Source organism: Phalacrocorax carbo, chromosome 17 (genome assembly GCF_963921805.1).
Source record: "Phalacrocorax carbo chromosome 17, bPhaCar2.1, whole genome shotgun sequence".
In the NCBI taxonomy this organism is placed as follows: domain Eukaryota; kingdom Metazoa; phylum Chordata; class Aves; order Suliformes; family Phalacrocoracidae; genus Phalacrocorax; species Phalacrocorax carbo.
In genome coordinates, this window is record NC_087529.1 from 9,652,692 (window position 1) to 9,670,811 (window position 18,120).

Here is an 18,120-nt window from a genome sequence, read left to right on the forward strand (position 1 = left end):
AGATGGGACAGACACCAGAGATAAGGCTTCATACTCTCCTTAAATCATACTTGAGCCAACGACAAAAGCCGTAAGTGGGACTGAAGCTATGTATGGGTTCCAGATGACGACCGGCTGTATCACCAGCAGTGGTATCTCAGCCTCGCACCCCCACTGCTGGCAGCTGACCGCTCAAGCCCACTGCGCACATGGGAAGGGTGCCTCCTCCCACGGCCCAGGCCCTCTTGCTTTAGAGGGGAGTTTGGGCTAATGAAACTTTCGGCGAAGGTCTCAAGCTCAGGGTGCAGTCCCTTCTGACTGCAATGTTCCGACTGCAAAGGTAGGTACAGCTTCCAGACAGCACCGTCACTTGTGGACCCATCTGCAATGGTGGCAGACATCCAAATGTGCAGGTGTCTGAACTGCTCACCAGCCAGACTTCTAAATAACTCTGGAGGAATCTCTTCTGAATCATTCTGCAGCTTTTAAACATGGGCTAGAATTAAACTAGCATTTCATTCATAGACAAAAACTTACACTAGTCCTGACGGGGACCAAACACCTGCCCTGATCTTTTTTTTTGGTTTTCTTTCCTTGTTAGGTTGTATTAATGCATCAAAGGCCCTTAGCGCTCCGTTTGGCAAGCAAACACCTTGGAAGGGAGCCAGCTTAACCACCTTCAGAGGTTAATTTAGATTTCAGAAAATAAATTTAGATTTCAGAAGAAGTAGCTCCACTTTGACCTTGAACAAAACTTGCTCAGACTAATAAGGCAAAAACCAAACAAAAGACCCCAAAACAAACACAAGTTGCAAGGATTCTCAGCCAGCAAGATCCCTTGGGCTGGCACAGCCTTTCCACCCGTACCCACGCATGTGCATGTAGGTTGCTTGTGACAAACATGAGCTCCAGTGACGTACCTTGCCTATTTCGCTCTGCAGCTTGTACTGGTTTAATTGCACGCAGTCCTGCAGATCAAAAGGAGAACATAATTAGAGTATTGGTAAAAGGAAATGACTGTGTTTGAATCAGTATCAAGTAGAGGCAGAGTGCTGAATAATGAAAGACAATCTTATTTAAACCAGTCTACCTTACGCTATAAGCACTGCATTTTTTTTTTTGACAGCCCAGGACAAAGCAATTATGGGCTGAGTTCTGACTCTGGTTGTGCTGGTATAATGCCGAAGGCTCCTCCACCCCAACTCCCCAGCACCGCTCCAGGCTCAGCCCGGTGAACCTGACAGCAGCCCCATGCCTCTTTAGACGGACTATCTGCATCAGACTGTGTTCAACACCATGCAGAAAAGCATCCGTCCCCAGCTCCACGGGACTCTCATGGCCTGGCAGCTCCCAGCACCCAGGCCAGTCCCAGGGTCGCAGCATCAGCCTACACCCATCCCAGCATCAGCCTGGCAAAGACAGGGACCCTCTCCAGGCCAGGTGTGAAGGCTGGGGCTGCACCCAGAGGAACCCTCACCCGGACCGTGGGCTGCTCTTTGAGGAGAGCGCACGAAGCCAAGCTCCTCTGCAATGCAACACAAACAATATCAATTCCCTTCAGCCAGTACAGTATTTTCCAAAATAAATCACCCCTAAGCAGGCTGGATCTCCGTTTGCAAGCTGTCCAGCTCCAAAACCGCAAGGGGAGGAAGGGTGGTGAACGCAGACCCCTGGCAAACTATGAGAGGGTGTAATGACAGGGTGCTGAGTTACTCGACAGATCGGGAGCCACACAGGGAGTGACGGTGGCCCCAGGTGTCAACTGCTGGAAGCCAAGGCAGGCCGGAGGAGCCACACGGTCACCTGATGCCAAGCCCACCATTTCCTTCAGTACTGTAGAACCTAACGGAGAACACTTTCTTCCACAGCAGCAGCAAAATCTCCATGGCTGCATTTCACTTGGAGCCGACTCCTCCTTCCTCGTTGATTACAAGAGGAAAATCCCAGCTGCCACAGAAGCCCGGGCGAGAGCCACAGAGACCGCGAGCGCCGTGCCCTGCCCGCACCGAGCTCTCCTTGCGGCTGCCTGCGAGCACCCAGGGGACCTGCCCCGCTCGGCCACTGCGACAGGGTCTGCAGGACAGCACGCGCCTCGCTGCAATGGAAAGCTCCTGGCAGAGCGTCGGAGTGCTCGGGGGGGATCTCTGCAGCGCTGGCAGCCGGAGGCGTGGGCTGCAGTGCCTTCTCCCTTGGTCCTGACCTAACAGACAGCACTTAACTGCATTGCAGGGGAGGGGACAGCCCCAAACTCTGGGGGGTGAGGGAAGGGGGGAGTTTCCAACCACAGCGCGTGGTGTGAGCTGAGCCTTAGACAGGCCACGCTTCCCCAGACAGCATTTTAAAACAGTATTTCTCCCTGAGCTTGCCAAGCACTAAAGCAGGCTGGAAATTCACTTCCAACCTCTGCACTGGGCAATTCTTTGGGAGCAAAGCTGATATAAAACATGCAGGCAGGTAGATTAGCCTTTCCATAAACCTCAAAATAGCTGTGCAATCTACAGAAGCAGCTCCAGGACAGAAAATAGTGCCAGATGCCTTCAGTCCATTTGTAAGAACAGGGGGTGTTATGGCCCCGTCCCTGTGCAGCACCCTCGCTGAAAGCAACACTCCTCTGCCTCTCAGGATGCGTTAAAGCACAGATGCAGTAGATGATAATTTTGATTTTTCCCCATCACCAACCAGAAAACACTCCTAATGCAAGCAATCGTCACACTGAAGGAGAATGAAGGAATGGGAACTGATGTCTTTTTAAGCTTGCAAGCAGTGGCTTGTCAGGAATACGAGGAATGATTTAAATCTTGATCTTGTTTCTAGTGAAGAAAGATTTTTTTTCCACCACCCTGACAGGGAGGAAGAGTAATGGGGCCATAGACGTGTATTAATTCTGCTGCTAGCAAAGCACATGTCTTTCCAAAGGCAAAAAACAATCCATCAGAACTAGGAGCAACAAGAGAGGAGAGAGCATGACCTAGCAAAAGCCAAGAGGCAAAGCATAAAACCACCAAAACATATGGAAAAAAAAAGCCCACTGAATTTTGTAGAAAGGACTCCCCTCGCCAAAGGAGGGGGCAGCTCACAGGAACCCAGGGTACGGACAACTGCAGGACAAATTCCCCTGAAAACCCCGTGTCAGCAGATTCACTTCCCAGCGAGAGGCTGTGCTTTGCATCACAGTGATTTTCACAAGTTAAGCAGGAACAGTTTTCTGGTGATGTCTCCCACCCTGGGTTTCCCCGAGCTTCGCTTCGCACCCCTTGCCTTGCCCTGTGCAAAGCTGCAGCGATGGGGAAACGCTTGTGGGAGCGGCTGGGACAGGCAGGAAAAGTGACCACCCCTCTGAGGAAGCCCCCAACCACCTCAGTATCTCCTGCTCTTCAAAGAGCAAGCTGGCAATGCCCAGGCCCTGTTGACAGGCCTCCTCCCCCAGGTAGTGATTACTCGGCACAAGTAAAGACAGGCTTTTACATGTGGCCATATACTCTCGAGTTTGCACTTGGTATCTTGTTTCCAGCCAAAGCGGCATCTCCAAAGCACAGAGTTTGCTGCTTCTCCTCACAAACACACTGTCCAGGGGGTGACAGTGGAATTTTTCCCTCCCACCTGAAAGAGCAGAGCCCTTCGTGTGGGACATCATCCGTCCAGCTGGGCAAGCTCCCTCACAGAGCACTAATATTTAGTGCAGCTGTCTGCTCCCTGTGTCAGAGGCAGCAGTTCCTTTGACCACCACCTTCCCACCATCCTTCTTACCTCTGCCTAGAAACTACCACTTTTATCCCACACCAGACTGATCACCTGAAGCATCACTCTGGTTTTTCTCTGCTGTTAAACAGAGCTTGTGAACAATGCCAGACACCTGCTTTTGGGTGATGGTTTTTCAGAAGGGGTAAATACTGAGATGGTGACTCGCAGAGAGGCTCTGAGGGAAGGGCGATGGCAGGTCTGGGCTCCAGCTCTGCAGCAGCCTCAGAGTTTCTGCTTGCTATCACCGCATTCCTACCCAATCCACACCGCCATTGCTCTCCACTCGGGTAATTGCTGGTGAGAAGCACTATCACCTTCGCTTCTGTGGTGCTTTCAGCACTTGAGCTGAACACAGCAAAAATCAAACCAGATTATAGGGTGCTTTCCACCTTTTTTCCCCCCCCCCTTGCAGAAAGGCCATCATTCACATCCCAGGTGACTGCTGCCACGTGTCGCTGCAGACTGGCGGGGTTGTGATGTTGTTATTTGGTCCTCCTGCACGAAGTGGGATAATTGTACTATTCTTTTATCGTAGAAAAACACCTATCTTTGGGCCAAGTGTTTCTTAAAGATAACATTCTACAATCCTTTTGATTTCATCACACCAATGTATTTGCAACTGCTGATAAATACGACCAGAACAAGAACCTTAATGAGATCCTTTAATGAAAAGCTGTCAGCAAATTAGACTGCTGTGTCCGTCCAAGTGTGCAGTAATTGCTCCCCCTTGAAAAACACGATGCCCCATTTGTTAGCATGTCCAAGGTATTACTTAAGAGAGGGAGGAGGGAAATAAATGCCACAGAAAGCAAAAATTTATTAAAAAAAAATCATAAAGCACTGCTAAGTCTAGAGTCCAGGCCCAATTCCATAAATCCACTGCTGCCACTGCTGTGCGACAGAAACCCTGAGAAATTAAGAATTGAGCCTTTGCTATCCAGGGGGACACCTGGACGGGAAGGAAGAGCCAGAGCTGGTTTCCAAAGCCAGACATTTCTAAAAATAATCAGACTGTCTACATACATTCATATAAAATGGAGAATTTTGCCCCTTAGAAGATAACAAATCCACCAATCTGAAAAGAATTATAAGTTTCAGCAATTCAGAGATACACTTTAAAGAGAAGCATGGGAAAGAAAATTGGGAACTAAAAGCCAGTAATAAAGACAATACTGGTTTAAACTCATTCCATCTGGAAGAGGAAGTTTTAGCAGTTCTAAAAACAGACAAAATTAAAATAAAAGCCAGAAAAGGGGCACTAGGGACACCAATGAATACAAATTAGAAAGTTGTCCAGGGAAAGAGAAAGACATACAGGAAGCCCAGAGCTCACCGAAGTAAGAAAAATGAACAGATTTTTAAGCAACATCCAAAACCAAGTGCGAAACTGGAAGCCCAGCTCCATGACTGGCAGGAGCACTAGCCACAGCTGGGCAGAAAGTGCTGCTGTCTGAGCTCACCCACCCAAGACCCCAACGCTGGATGCAGGAGGTCCAGCACCCACTGGGTCCCTGGGGTACCGTTTGGGAAGCGGCTGGAAGAATAAAAGGGGACTGGGACCAGTGGGACAAAGGCAGCCCCATTCCAGCCCCTCCGCAACTGCAGTTTGGGTTTTCTCCTTCTCTCAAACCTTGCCCTTAGACAAGTGGGAAATGTAACTTTAAATAAAGGTTAATTAATCCAAGGAAAAGAAATTCGCAATGTCTGTGGGGGATGATTCTTTGAAGAAATGTTTTCCAAGCATCTTTGACCTTTTCAAGAGAGCTCTAGCTTGAGCACCACACTAAGACCTCTAGAATAAACTAGTTTGGGGGACTCACAGTGCTGGAAGGGGAAGCTCTCCAGCCTGTGCTGCGTAGGAGCTCAGTCCCCGCCACTGCTCTGGTCCCACGTGGGTTTACCTTTGCGCATGGCAAGGAAATCACAACCTCATGAAGAAAACCAGGCAGCTCTCAGACTGGAGGACCATGAGACCTGGATCAGCCCAGCACTGAAATACTGCCTCTCAACACCAGTTGCTTCAAATTAGTTGGCCAAACAAGCTAGAGGCCTATGATAAAGATGTGGAAAGACAAAGAAAGAAATGACAAAGCAGCAATTTATTTTCCGTGCCTCTGGGATAAGCCATGGACATCAAGTGTAAGAAAATACCCTTTGTCAGCTCATCCTCCTCCATGCATTCTCCGGCTAGTGACAGCACAGGGAAGGGAAAACACACTGGCCTGACTCATCCTCTCCAGTCCCGCTAAAGCACACACAGCCCCAGCCCCCTGCCACGATGTGCAGGGCTGCTCAGGCAGCAGGGAGCTGGAACGACCTCCTGCTCATCCCACCCAGAGGTTTGAGGGACCATGCGGACACCAGGGCTGGAAGAACCAGGCTGCCAGAGAGTGGGTGGATGCAGGGGAGAGAAGAGGAACGTGTGAAAGAAAAAGGACGATTTAGCCAGGAGAGACTGGAGAAGAGAAAATAAAGCAATTAACTGTGCTGGCAGTCTGGCTAGAAGAAGAATAAAAGATGTCTTTTTCCAGGCTTTCTCCCCACTCTCTGAGTGAGTTTTTCTTGGCTACCTAAAAAGGTTGGTTTGGGACAGCAGAATAAAAAACCCCAGCACTGCATTTTCAAATGCCACTTTCCAACAAGCAGCACCTCTACCCTTTCACAGCTACAAGCCCTGCCATTTTAGGTGGGACAAGCTCCGTTAACCATGGTGACAGGACACCCATCCGTCTGTACGAACACATTCACAGAGTCTTGCCCTGGTACATACAAGCATCTGAGCACCATCCATGCAGCAAAGCAGAAGCTGCTTTTAGCAGCCCTGGGAAAACCCTCTCCTCTCACCACGCTGTCAGCACCGAGCAGGAGCCAGGAATGTCATATCAACAGAGGCAATGTGGGCCAGCGACCTGAACTCTGGGGCCTGTGCCTCAGCTCTTCAGAATTATGTGCCCTGAATAGCTTCAGCTTAATCACTCTGTGACACAGCTAAAGGCAAAGCCATACCCTCCTTAGAGCAAAGCACTGATGGGCAGCAAAGGCAGCAGGAATCCCACCAGCCTAGCAGGCACTCCTGCCGGAGAAGCTGGCGCTGAAAGGGCCTTCCAGGCCGTGGCCCATGAATTACCTAAGAGAGGAGGGGAAAAAGCAGGGAATTGGTCTGTTTTGGACATTACAGATCAATTTTGATACAGATGTGACAGATCAGGTTAATTAAGAGCACAGTGATACTGCCAGGAGAGCAGAACAGGTTACTTCTCGTGCAGAGTTAATACTGCAGATCCAGACTTGTCAGCAGTGGCTGCAAGACACCACCAGCTGCCAACTCTGCCTCTCAGGGCAATTAGCTAATTGGTGGCTCTGGTCAGTTGATTGGGAACTGCCTCTGTGCTAGACAAGCAGCCCTGGCTCCACTGCAGCCCTGCTGACCCAGGAGCCATAGTCTTCCTCAATAACAAATCCAAGAAACCCCACTCAGAAGGCGGGCATGCAGGGCATCAGACCCACGGGACGGGGTGGCATGATTCACTGCTGGCTCACAGCACCGTGTGAAGCCTCCTGCAGCATTGTAGGCTCAGCTTCGGCTCTTGGCCCTCTAATCCCTGAATACAAGTTTACCTCTCAGGCCGTGAACAAATATTAAACCAGCATAAAAAAGCTCAGCAGCATCTCTCTAACTGAACACATGTTCTCTGTTGAATTATGGAAGAACCAACAGAAAATGCACCCCTGCTATATTCCCATACCCAGTCTCCCCATAGCACCTCTCTCATTTATTTCTCCAGATCAGTCTAGGATACAGAACTGCTGTGAGCAGTGAGCCACCGCTCCTGCTACCACTGGAGAGAGAAAGTAGATTCAATTCTAGATTACTATCAGCATAACACAGGAAATTTTGATATGCAGCCCATCCATCTCAGCTCCTGATGGACAGCGCCTGCACGTGTGCCGCTGATAAAGCCCAAATGCTCTTGAACATCATCTTCATTTTTGCACCAACTCAATCGCGCAGCGGCTGCGAGCTGGAGCAATGGATGTCCTGCCACCTGAAGAGCTCTGACTGATGCCGAATACTCAACGCAAGGTGAAAGGAGCAGTTCCAAAATGGCTTCAAAGCAGGTGAGAGACATGGACTTGAGTACGAATGTGCAGCTTGCCTACAACAAGGTGTGTCAGAGACTCATTTGCTGGGAGATGAGGAGCAATGCCATGGTCAGCAAGTTGGATCTTGTTGGAGCGACCTACCAGCTTCCCTGTTCACTGAGGGTATGAATATCAAGATGATCAACAGGAAACACAACAGCAGTTGCTGCTAAGTACACCACGACTGTATTTCTCATCACGGGGTTATTTTATCCCCCCCAGTACCAAAAACTCAACACAGAGTCCCCTGTAACTCCTATAAGCCCTGCCCTACCTCCTGGCTCAGCACAGCCTTCCCTGCCCACATACAAGGCTCTGTTAATTGCTTAGAGCAAACGCACTACACAAATGCATGTAGCAACGTAAGATCAGTTCCCCGTTTCTCTTCCGAGTTCCCTGCTGTATAGCTTGTATTTGGACTGCCAGTCTCTCACAGCCACGAACACAACCATCCTGCAGCCACCGCTTAGCAGCAGCTGGCAGGTCACACACAGGATGCTGGGCTGCACGCAGGCTGCACACTTGCCTTGCTGTCACACTCCTAATATTTATTTCTCATTATTCAGTTGCCAGCCTCAAACTTCATCCTATAAACAAGCATGCATCTTCCTAGTCCTTTTGCTCTTCCTTAGAAGATACAGATACTGTCCCTATAAGCTGGGAAGACGAAGCATGACTCCCAAGAGCACTGCTGAGAGAGAGAGAGCACCCACCTTCAAAGACAAACAGCTCTTGCCTGGGCTCCCTTCCCCCTCCTACCGCAGCGATTCGCCATTAATATGAATGATGGCTTCCAACGAGCGCTGCTTTGTTAAGTATGTGGGATGTACCAGAGCAGGTCTCTAAATAGTTATATCAAAGTGACCACTAAAAACACAGCACTGCATAACAGACTGCTGCAGGAGCAGCGAAACGAAGGGCTCCGTATTTGCATTTCCTACCCCAGGGCAGTAGCTATTGCTCCCCAAGATGCAGATGCTGTGGAAAAGGACAGAGTATTCTGAATTTGCCTGCAGATGGGAATGTGCTAGTCACACTCGACTGCAGTTGCTTTGAAACAGATTTCGGACAAGCCCCACTCCTGGCACAGTCAAAGTACTGCAGGATGGGAGAGCTGGCACACAAGTCACATCCACTTCCAAGAACCGGCTCCTCTCCCTCCCCATCTCCCTTATTAAAGCATACGGCTGCCGTCAAAAGAAGCTGCAGTCTCTGCAGTGCACCTTCTGCAGATATCCTCTTATTGGCTGGGGATGCTGTGACCCATCTCACAGCTAACGCGACTTGCAAAACTTCCCAGAGGACAATGGTTCATTTGCCCGTGCACAGCACCTGCCCTCTCAGATGTGCAAGGGGAAAACACCCACTTTTCAGGAGGGAAACACTAAGCCACACAGGTGTTAAGCTCCACGTCACTTAGATCCACACTGGCAAAAGTCTGAACTCCAGTGCTTTGGGTCCCTTATGGCACAGGGCAGGACCACAGTGGGATTTAGGCATCGTAGCTGGGAGCACCACGGTGCCCAAGAGCAACGTGTCGGCACAGTGGCACCAGCAGAGCCACGTTTGGCAACACGCTGGGTGAGGAAGAGTTGGATGGGCACTTCTCCTGTGCCCCCAGCTGCTGTCTCTGTCCTGCTTCAGTGCCCCAGCACAGCAGCTGAGGTGAATTCACTGGGTGAGCATCACTGCCAGCCCTAGAGATTGAAAATGCCCATGGAAATGGCTTACTTCTCACCAGAACAAGGCTTATGGCCATAAGATGAACCAGAGGCTTCTCCTGGGCTCACCTCCCATGGCACCAGGGCAGGAGATGCAGCCCTCCCTGCAGGGCAAGGCCAGCAGGTCCACACTACCACCGCTCCTGTCTCCAGCACGCTGCCTCCTCTCTGTTACAGCACCTCTGAGCGAGACCATGGAGTGTGGCAGGCACTGACATCTCCCATTCCTCCCTCTGTCCTGCCCCATTCCCTAAGAGCAGAAACACAAGAGAACCATGACTGGGAAACAAATTCAGTCCAGAGAAAAATGGCAGGGCATGGAAAACTTGGTTTTTCTCCACAAATAGCAAATAATCTCAAGGAAAAGGCACAGCGTGGGCTTGGGGGATAATTCAGGTATGAGTCTGTGTTTTTTCCCAAACCAGCTGCCAGCCCTGCTGAAACGACGCTCCCTCTCTGGTACTCCAGCCAGCCCATTCCCTACTTAAAATACTTCCCCAGCTAGTAGCATTTTACAAAATATTTTGCCTTCACAAAAACACCCATTTACAACACCTTCATCAAGCCCAGCTTTCAAAGAAATCCCTGCTGCACACCCTTTTAGGCATTGCTGCAGGCTCAACATCTTTGGCATGACACCAGACAGCATGGTCCAAACAGCCCCCCTCTCAGCACGCCATCCTCCCCACGACAGCACAGCACAGGGAATCGCAACCAGCAGCCGCTTCCATCAATACCCGTGACCACCAACAGCGTGTTACACCTCCAGGACAGGTCTGAGCCCAGCTCTGGTACCGGGATCGCAGCTGCAAGACGGACAGCGGGAACAACCGCAGCCAGAGACACCCCTCTGAAGGATAGGAGGGTCACAGCCCTCGGTTACCAGTGCTGTTACAAATGCTTTAAAGACAGAGGAAAATCCTGACAGGAGTTGGAAACTCCAGTGCATTTAAGCTCTTTATAAAATTAAATCACGCCTTCAATAATGGCAAAACACAATAGGAGATACATAATCTCCAGAAGCTTAAATCCATAAAATACCATCAGCAAAAGCTGCTGTGACTGATAAACTCGCAAAGAGCACATACAGCAGGGACAAGAAAGCAAAGCCATCTGGACGCAGTCCCTTCTCTGAACAGCCTGACAGGCCTTCTGCGTGCTGCCGCCACACAACAGGGGTCCTGACCCCTTAATGGGACTATCTCAGGCAGGTGAGGGCTGAAGGAGCTAAATGTCAGGACCAGTGCTACACCCAGCAAAGGCCAGGGGGATGGATGCAAAGGTGTTCAGCCATTCCAAGCTAATATAATCCCTGGTTTCAGGGACTTCTTCCCCCCCCTTAGAAAAAACAATGCTGTCAGGTCTACTGCTCCAAAACGCTGAAGACTTCCATCAGCAATTAAGGAAGACTTACCTTACCTCGACACTACAATTTATAGGGGAGAACATGCCTACCTCAGAATCTGATATGGAGACCCGATTGGACTCTATCGTTGGTCGCCTCATTATACGTGGCGATGGCCCTGTGGCATAAGGACCATAACCTGGTGTGTTGCTAGAAGCCAAATAACCTCCAGATGATCTTTCTTGAAGAGACAACTTCCTACTTGATAGGACAGGTCTAGTGAGAGGTCTCTTGGGAACATGCCTCCAGTGAGCATCTTCTGACCGTTGGGAAGGCAGAAGTTCATTCATTCCCCTGTCACTATTGACTCCATTTCTTTGGATGTCTTTTATGTTACCAGAAAAGACTGTGTCATTTTCTTCAGTGTTGTTTTTACCACTTTGGTCACTTCTGTCTGGGCCAACGGCCACATCTATGGCTGCCACCCGCTCAGCCAGTTCAGTCTGTGTGTCTTCGCAGCATACGTCTATGCCTCCATCCATGGCATTTGTTGGAGAGTCCCCCATCATTGTGTCCAGCTTGTATGGTCTCAGATGACACTGCAGAGAGCTGCGATCCTAGCACTCATAGAGAGCATGTGGCATAAAGGAATCTCTCCATTAAATACCTAAAAGGAAACACAGAGGTAAACTGAATGATAATGTTCACTCAACACAGACATAACCAAGACACCCATCTCTGGCTTCTTCCAACGTAAAAGAAAGTGAAGGCAAAACGTTGGCAGGCTGTAAAAGAGTTGCAAATGCTCAGGAGGAAAGACAAACCCAAGCATCAAGCTAGATATGAAAGTGAGAAAGATGAGTTTTTATCTGATGTGCAACAAGTGACAAAGCTAAAGAGAACTTCTCCTTCCGTAGCTAGACTGACGGTCAACCAGAGCTTACAATAAAGGGAGAAGTACAGCTTCTTAACAAGCCAAGGGTAAAGGGTCAAACTTTTGACCTCTACAAATCCTTATTTATAGGGTCCAAGAGCTTCTGGTATGTATCCAAACCCAATGCACATAACAAATCCACAGACATTTCAGGCTCCACAGTAGTCTCTCTGTTGCTCTGTAGGGCCCTAGAGAGCGTCACAGAACGGCCTGGAAGCCAAGCCGTGGCTGCTGACTTCCACACTCTCAGTTATTTGCAACAGCAAAGGCAGAATTTAAAAGCAAGTCTGGTTCCAGGGTCATCCCTGGACCCCCTACCATTGCAGCCTGTGTGCAAACACGCATTAACCTTGCTGCCCACCACATATAAAAGCTATATTGAGTTGCAAATCAATAACACTTAATGATTACCAGCATGCGGGAATCAGCTTTTGCTTTGGAAAAGACCTAGAGAACATAAAAATGCAACACAAAGCTAAAACTGCTGAATAAAATTGCTGCTTCCTGGGTGCTAATTTCGCTCTCAGTTTCAAACAGATTTCAGTCTTGCCAGCATGGCCCAGAGCAGGAAACGGTCCTCTGCAGCACAATGCTGTCATCCCTTAATCACCTCTGAAGACGCAGCGCTGCAGGACGCATCATCTCATCCCTCTGCCCAGTTTCTGGGGGCAGTAGGGAAGAACTTAGTCTTAGTCACAGCATCCTGAACTACATCCAGTGAATTTCAGTGTCTGTTTAACTCTGAAATATTGCATGTAGAGAACCAGAGGCCGCAAAGCAGGTTGTGCACAGCAACCCTGCAAGCCAGGTGACACTTGCATCACACTGGTTTCACGCTGGCTACATTTGATTTACAGGAGGAAGGGTAGGAGTGAGCAAGTTCCAAAAGCCCCATCCAGCATCAGTCTGGGAACACACACAACACCCTCGTCAAGGAGCACAGAGCAAAGGTCGAGCCTGGCTCGAAGCTGCCCAACAACACTCGGCTAAACACACTATGGCTGAACTCTGCTGCAAAGAGAGACGAACGACCTCCCAAGTCACCTGCAGAAGTGCAGCAGCCAAGCTCAAGCAATCTTTTATAACAATAATGAAACTAGAGAAAGATCTGGACGGAAGGCTTCACCCTAGGTTGCGTGCCAGTCATGGGGGACACGCGCAGTGTCACAGAAAGGAAACATCCAAATCCACCATGTTCCTGCCCACTGTTCATCTCCTTCCCCTCTCACATATTATCTTCCCCCCTTCTCCTACCTTTTCTGCAGGCTTGTTTGAAACAAATTGACAGACGTGTCATTCACTCAAAACAGTGATGAAACGGTGAGATCAGCTTTAAAAGTTTCTGTTAAAACTATATTTAAACCCTTCAATCCCAAAGCACACATCCCTTTCAGAGCCAGGATGCAGGCACCACGAGGTAGCTTGCAGCAGCAAGGGAAGGTGTGCAGGGTTTGGTCCAGCACGCACTGCACATGGTCCCACAAACTCACAGGCAAAGCAGCACGAGCCTCCCTGCTCCCCCAAACCCAGGCTTCAAGCTAGAAAGCTGGCTGCAGCCCTGCGCTGGCTCAGCAATGATCCTGTCCTTCAAAACCGATTTCCAGGAAGCCTGCAGAGGGCTTGCTGTCTGCAAAATGCTCATGCAAGGTTTGCACTTGGAAAGCTTCTGGGATGACCTAGGAGCATCGGGTCATGGCAACTGTAAGACTGCAGCCACGCTGCTATCTCTGAAGAGGCTTTCCTTGTGCTCCAGAGCCTGTGGAACAGCACATTACCCGACATAACGCTCGCAAGGACTCCTCAGGGGATGCCTTGCCTGCACACTTGGCTTGGGTGAAGGTCCGCGCCTCAGCTGCTGGGAAGCACAGAGCAGCCTCCAGCCCTGCCTGTGGGACAGCAGCTTCCCAGGGCTGCTTTGCATGGCCAGGAAAGCACCACTCCACATCTGCCATCAGCAGCTGCCCTCTGCGCCACTGGGAATGGGCTGCAGCTCTCCTTGCAGTCCAGCGCTCCAGCCGGCGTGTTTCCTTCAATCAGGGAAACTTTTTTAAATGAAGGGAGGCAGGGAGGGAGTAAAAAAGCTTTCACCATTTAATCCAGCTTGCACAAGGGGATAGGAGGAAACCTCTGGTGTCCCCCTGCGTTAAAAGCCTGGATTTGCTCTTCTGCCTACAAAGAAGCAAACCCAAGGCCTTTCCTTACAGAAGCTCTAGCTTCTGGACAGTCACAGCTCACCTCGCTCCTAGGGATCATCAAGAAGAAAATCAACCTGTGACTGAAGTCTGCAGCTCCCCCACCTTCTTCCCTCCTCCTGCCTCAAGGTTTTCCCCACATGCCGGAGCGAGGGGAGGGAAGCACCTGCCTATGTTGCTGCGTGGCTGGCCGTGAAAGCGCTCACATCACTCCCCTGGACTGAACACTTGGGTGTCTCGCACATGCCCTCACTGCTCAGCCAACAGGGAGAAAAGCCAGAGGCGGCAGGGACAGCAGTCAGGTCCCAGCAAACATCGATGCTTGTGTTAGCCGCCTCCACAGCTCTTCACTGCCCAGACCAGGCACCCTGGGGTGTCACAGCACGCTCGCGCAGCTCTAACCTGCAGCTCAAGCTGCAAAATAAATCTTCAGCTAATTGACAACTTAAATAAACTTAAGATAAACCCCATAAATCAGTTCATCTGATCAAAACAAAGAGACCCATACAGCATTACAACAAATAATACGCTGCTGCTGGAAGTATGCTAAAAAATCCAGCAAGACAAAGAAAATCACGGTTCATCTGAGGAGCTGGGCTTTGTTTCAGATTCTGCAGTTTTGAAGGATTCCTTTTCACTAAGAAACCCTCCAAAAGCATACTGGAAAGCAATGGTTTCTGAATAAGCAAATCAGTTACGCACAGACCAGTCTTACTGTGCATAAAACTCAGTACAAAAGGCAATTATTTATTTCTGCAAGGCAAAATCAATGGTGGATTTACCATTTGTGAGGCTGTAACACAGCTGCACCTCATTGTGATGGGAAATCCCAGCACAGAGACACCACCACTACCTTCTTCTACCAGCTTTGGACCCAGTGCTCTTCACTGGGTCACCAGCCTGACCCCCCACAACGCTAAACACCTGCTGTAGATCAGAGGATTATGCTGCAGACATGAACTAAAGCTGCAAACAAGCTTATATGAGCAAAATTAATTTACTTACACATATCTTATTTACCATTTTCCCCTGTAGCTATTCCTCTGCTGCAGGCAGACTGCCACTTCAACGGTGTCTTCCACAATGTATTTATCAAATGGCTGCACATGTTTCCCAGACAGGCGCTAAGCAGAGCATGGTACAACATATCCTTTTGAAAGGAATATGATTCTGGAGAAAAATCTCTGTATTGTACATGGGAGCAGAATATGAATGAATGCAATTAATTTTGCTGCTCAATAAAGTATTTCAAAGCATTGTTTGAAAAAAAAAAAATTGTAAATCTAGTTCATTGCTTGGTCCTGCCATTTGACTAACTAGAAATGTTCCTATGAGGAAGGACAGGGAGGTTAAAAGGCCCTGGGTCTCAGCAAATCCAGCTTCGTATCCTCATTTTGCTACAGGCTACCCAGAAAAGCGACTTTACAGCTTCGTCTGTCACAGTTCCCAGGTTAAGAGGAATGACGCTGCCCTCAGCCTACCTCGTCCTGCTTCCCCTTTCTGTCTCTGAGAACATATCTGCCCTGTGCTGAGGCACAAAGGGCCTTTGCAGTAAAATAAGTCACAGTGAATCATGACAATAGCAAGCGTTTGCATGGAAAGCATTCAGACAGCAATTTTGCTGCTGCTTAGTTTTGGAGACTTCTTCAAATGCCCGTGGATGGCATCCTCCACGCCAGCACGAGGAACATCAGGGATCTCACACTGAAACCCTGTTCGAAGACTGCATCCATTAGGTGCCTCTTGACTACACAAGGCACTCTCACAAAGAGAGGTCCCAAAGATCACAGAAGGCTTTAGTCTGCTGCTTTAATATACACCAGCATGGTCAGGAATCAGGCCAAGTTTTTTAAATGGTTCATGCAGCCACGTACCAGGGCTGCAGAGGGGATGTCATCTCCATCACCAGCATCCTTCAGCTCAGGTCAGACCCCCCCCCAGCAGGAACACAGTCCTGCCTTGGGGCAGAGATGGGCTGCACACCCAGCCCTACCTTGTTTCACCCTGTGCTTGTGTTGTGTTTCCTTCAGATATTCCCCCACAGCAGCACAGACGGGATGAAGAATCTGCTCTGACTGCTGTCAACCAGCACCAGAAACTCCCTTTAAGGAGAGAAGCAGCAAGTCCTGAACTGGGCTGCCAAGTCCTGAACAGCTCCTCAAATGACATTTTTGAAATATTAGGTCAGCAAGTCCCTCCAGAGCCTGAGCTGTCTCCCCACACCAAGCAATAGAGCCCCTGACTATTTCCATCCTGGATTCTCTCCTGTGCTCCCTGTTCTGCAACTGTGTCTGCAGGACTTCGGGTACTCAGTCCACTACCCTGACATGAAGGAGATATTTCCACACCCCCCACCCTGACCCCATCAGCTTTTTATACACAGGGGAGGCACTTGCCCGAAGTCCAGCCAGCTCACACTCCAACACTTTCAGTCTGGAGAAGCTTAAGGGGGACTTACGTACCACCGCCATGCACCAGAGCAAGAGCTGAGCTGCCACGAGCCCTGCAAGCACAAAGTGGTTTGAAAGGCGAAAATTTTCAGATCTAAGGAGCCAACTGCTTACAGGTCTCATTGCTGTGGCACGCAGCAATTCGGATCATGTTGGCCTTCATTTCAGCTCTGCTACCCCCAGCACACCGGGTAGGGCACCTGAAGATGGGGTTGCCTCCAGCCCACCTCCATTCACACTGCTGCAGGAAGGAATCAGGCCTTGGAGCAAGCTTCTTTGTATCTATGAAAACCACCTTCAGACGTCCACTGGCTACAACACAGCCCAAACCAAGCGGCTAAGAACAATGAGAAGCTGCAGCCCTGTGAAGCCAAAAAGAAAGCAAATCCCTGCAGCCCTTGCAGAGATAATCAAGACAGATGTACGGCAGACCGGCCATTTGGACTGCATTCTCCGTGGGAAGAGGGTAATCACTTTTGGTACAGATTCCTGAATAGAAGCGGGAAACATAACACAACCCAAATAATAAATAAGAAAATACTGTTTGTACTTTTTGCATACACACCATACATTTGCTTTATCTGCAGCTTACAAAGCTCTTGTTTCAGAGCACAGACAATCGTGTCTTGCTGAGAAATCACTCGATCCTGCTATAATCACCCTAGTCTTTTTCCCTCTTCTCTCCACGCTTCTTGGCAGTGAGTCTGGCTGTTGTGCCACAGCTGAAAATTAGATCATAAAAGCAAGGCACGTTGGTTACTTCTGTGAAGCTCCTAGCACAGCTTTAAAAGTAACCGCTGAATGACAAAGAACAGTATTTTTGCAATTCAAGCACTGCGTGAGAAATTTGAAAAGCAGGTTCAGGCCCCTTCTCCTGCCAGATTTCTCGAGCGACAACAAACATCTCCAGACCACGGTCTGGAAAATGCACCATTTCTACCTCCTCCTCTTTAGTCTGTATATGCCGTACCAAGGCAGGGTGTTTTCAATAGGAATTTCAGGGCCAGTTCAGCCCCTGAGCTAAAGACAATGCGCAGGCCGAGGACCCGCCGCTCCATGCTTGTCCTGCTCTCCTCCTCTTCCCCATGAGACTCCCCAGCTGCAGACTGGATCCAGGGTTTGGGTCCAGTGCAGGACTGAAGCTTTCCTGTCCCTGGGTGTAAAGCGTGGTTGCTGATGTAAGACAGCAGGGCTGAGCTCAGCAGCGAGCTCCTGATATTATCACACAAAAAATAAGAGATACACACCTTCACACCATGAAGGCCATGTAACCAATTTAAGAGCAATTAAGAGTGCATTTTAAATATGTTTTGAAACTAGCCAGGACGCTGAACTAAAATCTCCAGTCTACCAGCCTACAGCACGAGAGATAACAACCACCTTGCGCACAGAGCAGTGAGCTCAGGAAGTTTTACAAAAGATTTCCCAACTGCATTATATTTCATCCCTCAGTGTTCTAATTATACGATTAAATACATTTGCATAAATCAGATGCAATTACACTAATTGCATATATAAGCAATAATCAACCAAAAATTACTCCAAAGAAAAAGTTTCTACTTAAGGAAATTCCTGTAACAAGAAAACATTGAGGAGTGCCAAAATCTATCTAAGT

General features: G+C 49.2%; 1 protein-coding gene across 2 annotated transcripts in view; it reads right to left on the reverse strand.

Annotated features, from left to right (window-relative positions):
* CAMKK1 (calcium/calmodulin dependent protein kinase kinase 1) overlaps window positions 1–18,120 on the reverse strand; it is a 109,230-nt gene that overhangs the window by 55,757 nt on the left and 35,353 nt on the right. For both annotated transcript variants that reach the window (XM_064467670.1, XM_064467671.1), the window contains exons 2-3: window positions 11,040–11,596; window positions 900–947 (exon numbers count right to left, since the gene is read on the reverse strand). In XM_064467670.1, the coding sequence (XP_064323740.1) occupies window positions 900–947; window positions 11,040–11,498 (507 nt within the window). In that variant the 5' untranslated portion in view covers window positions 11,499–11,596. The remainder of the gene's footprint in view (window positions 1–899; window positions 948–11,039; window positions 11,597–18,120) is intronic.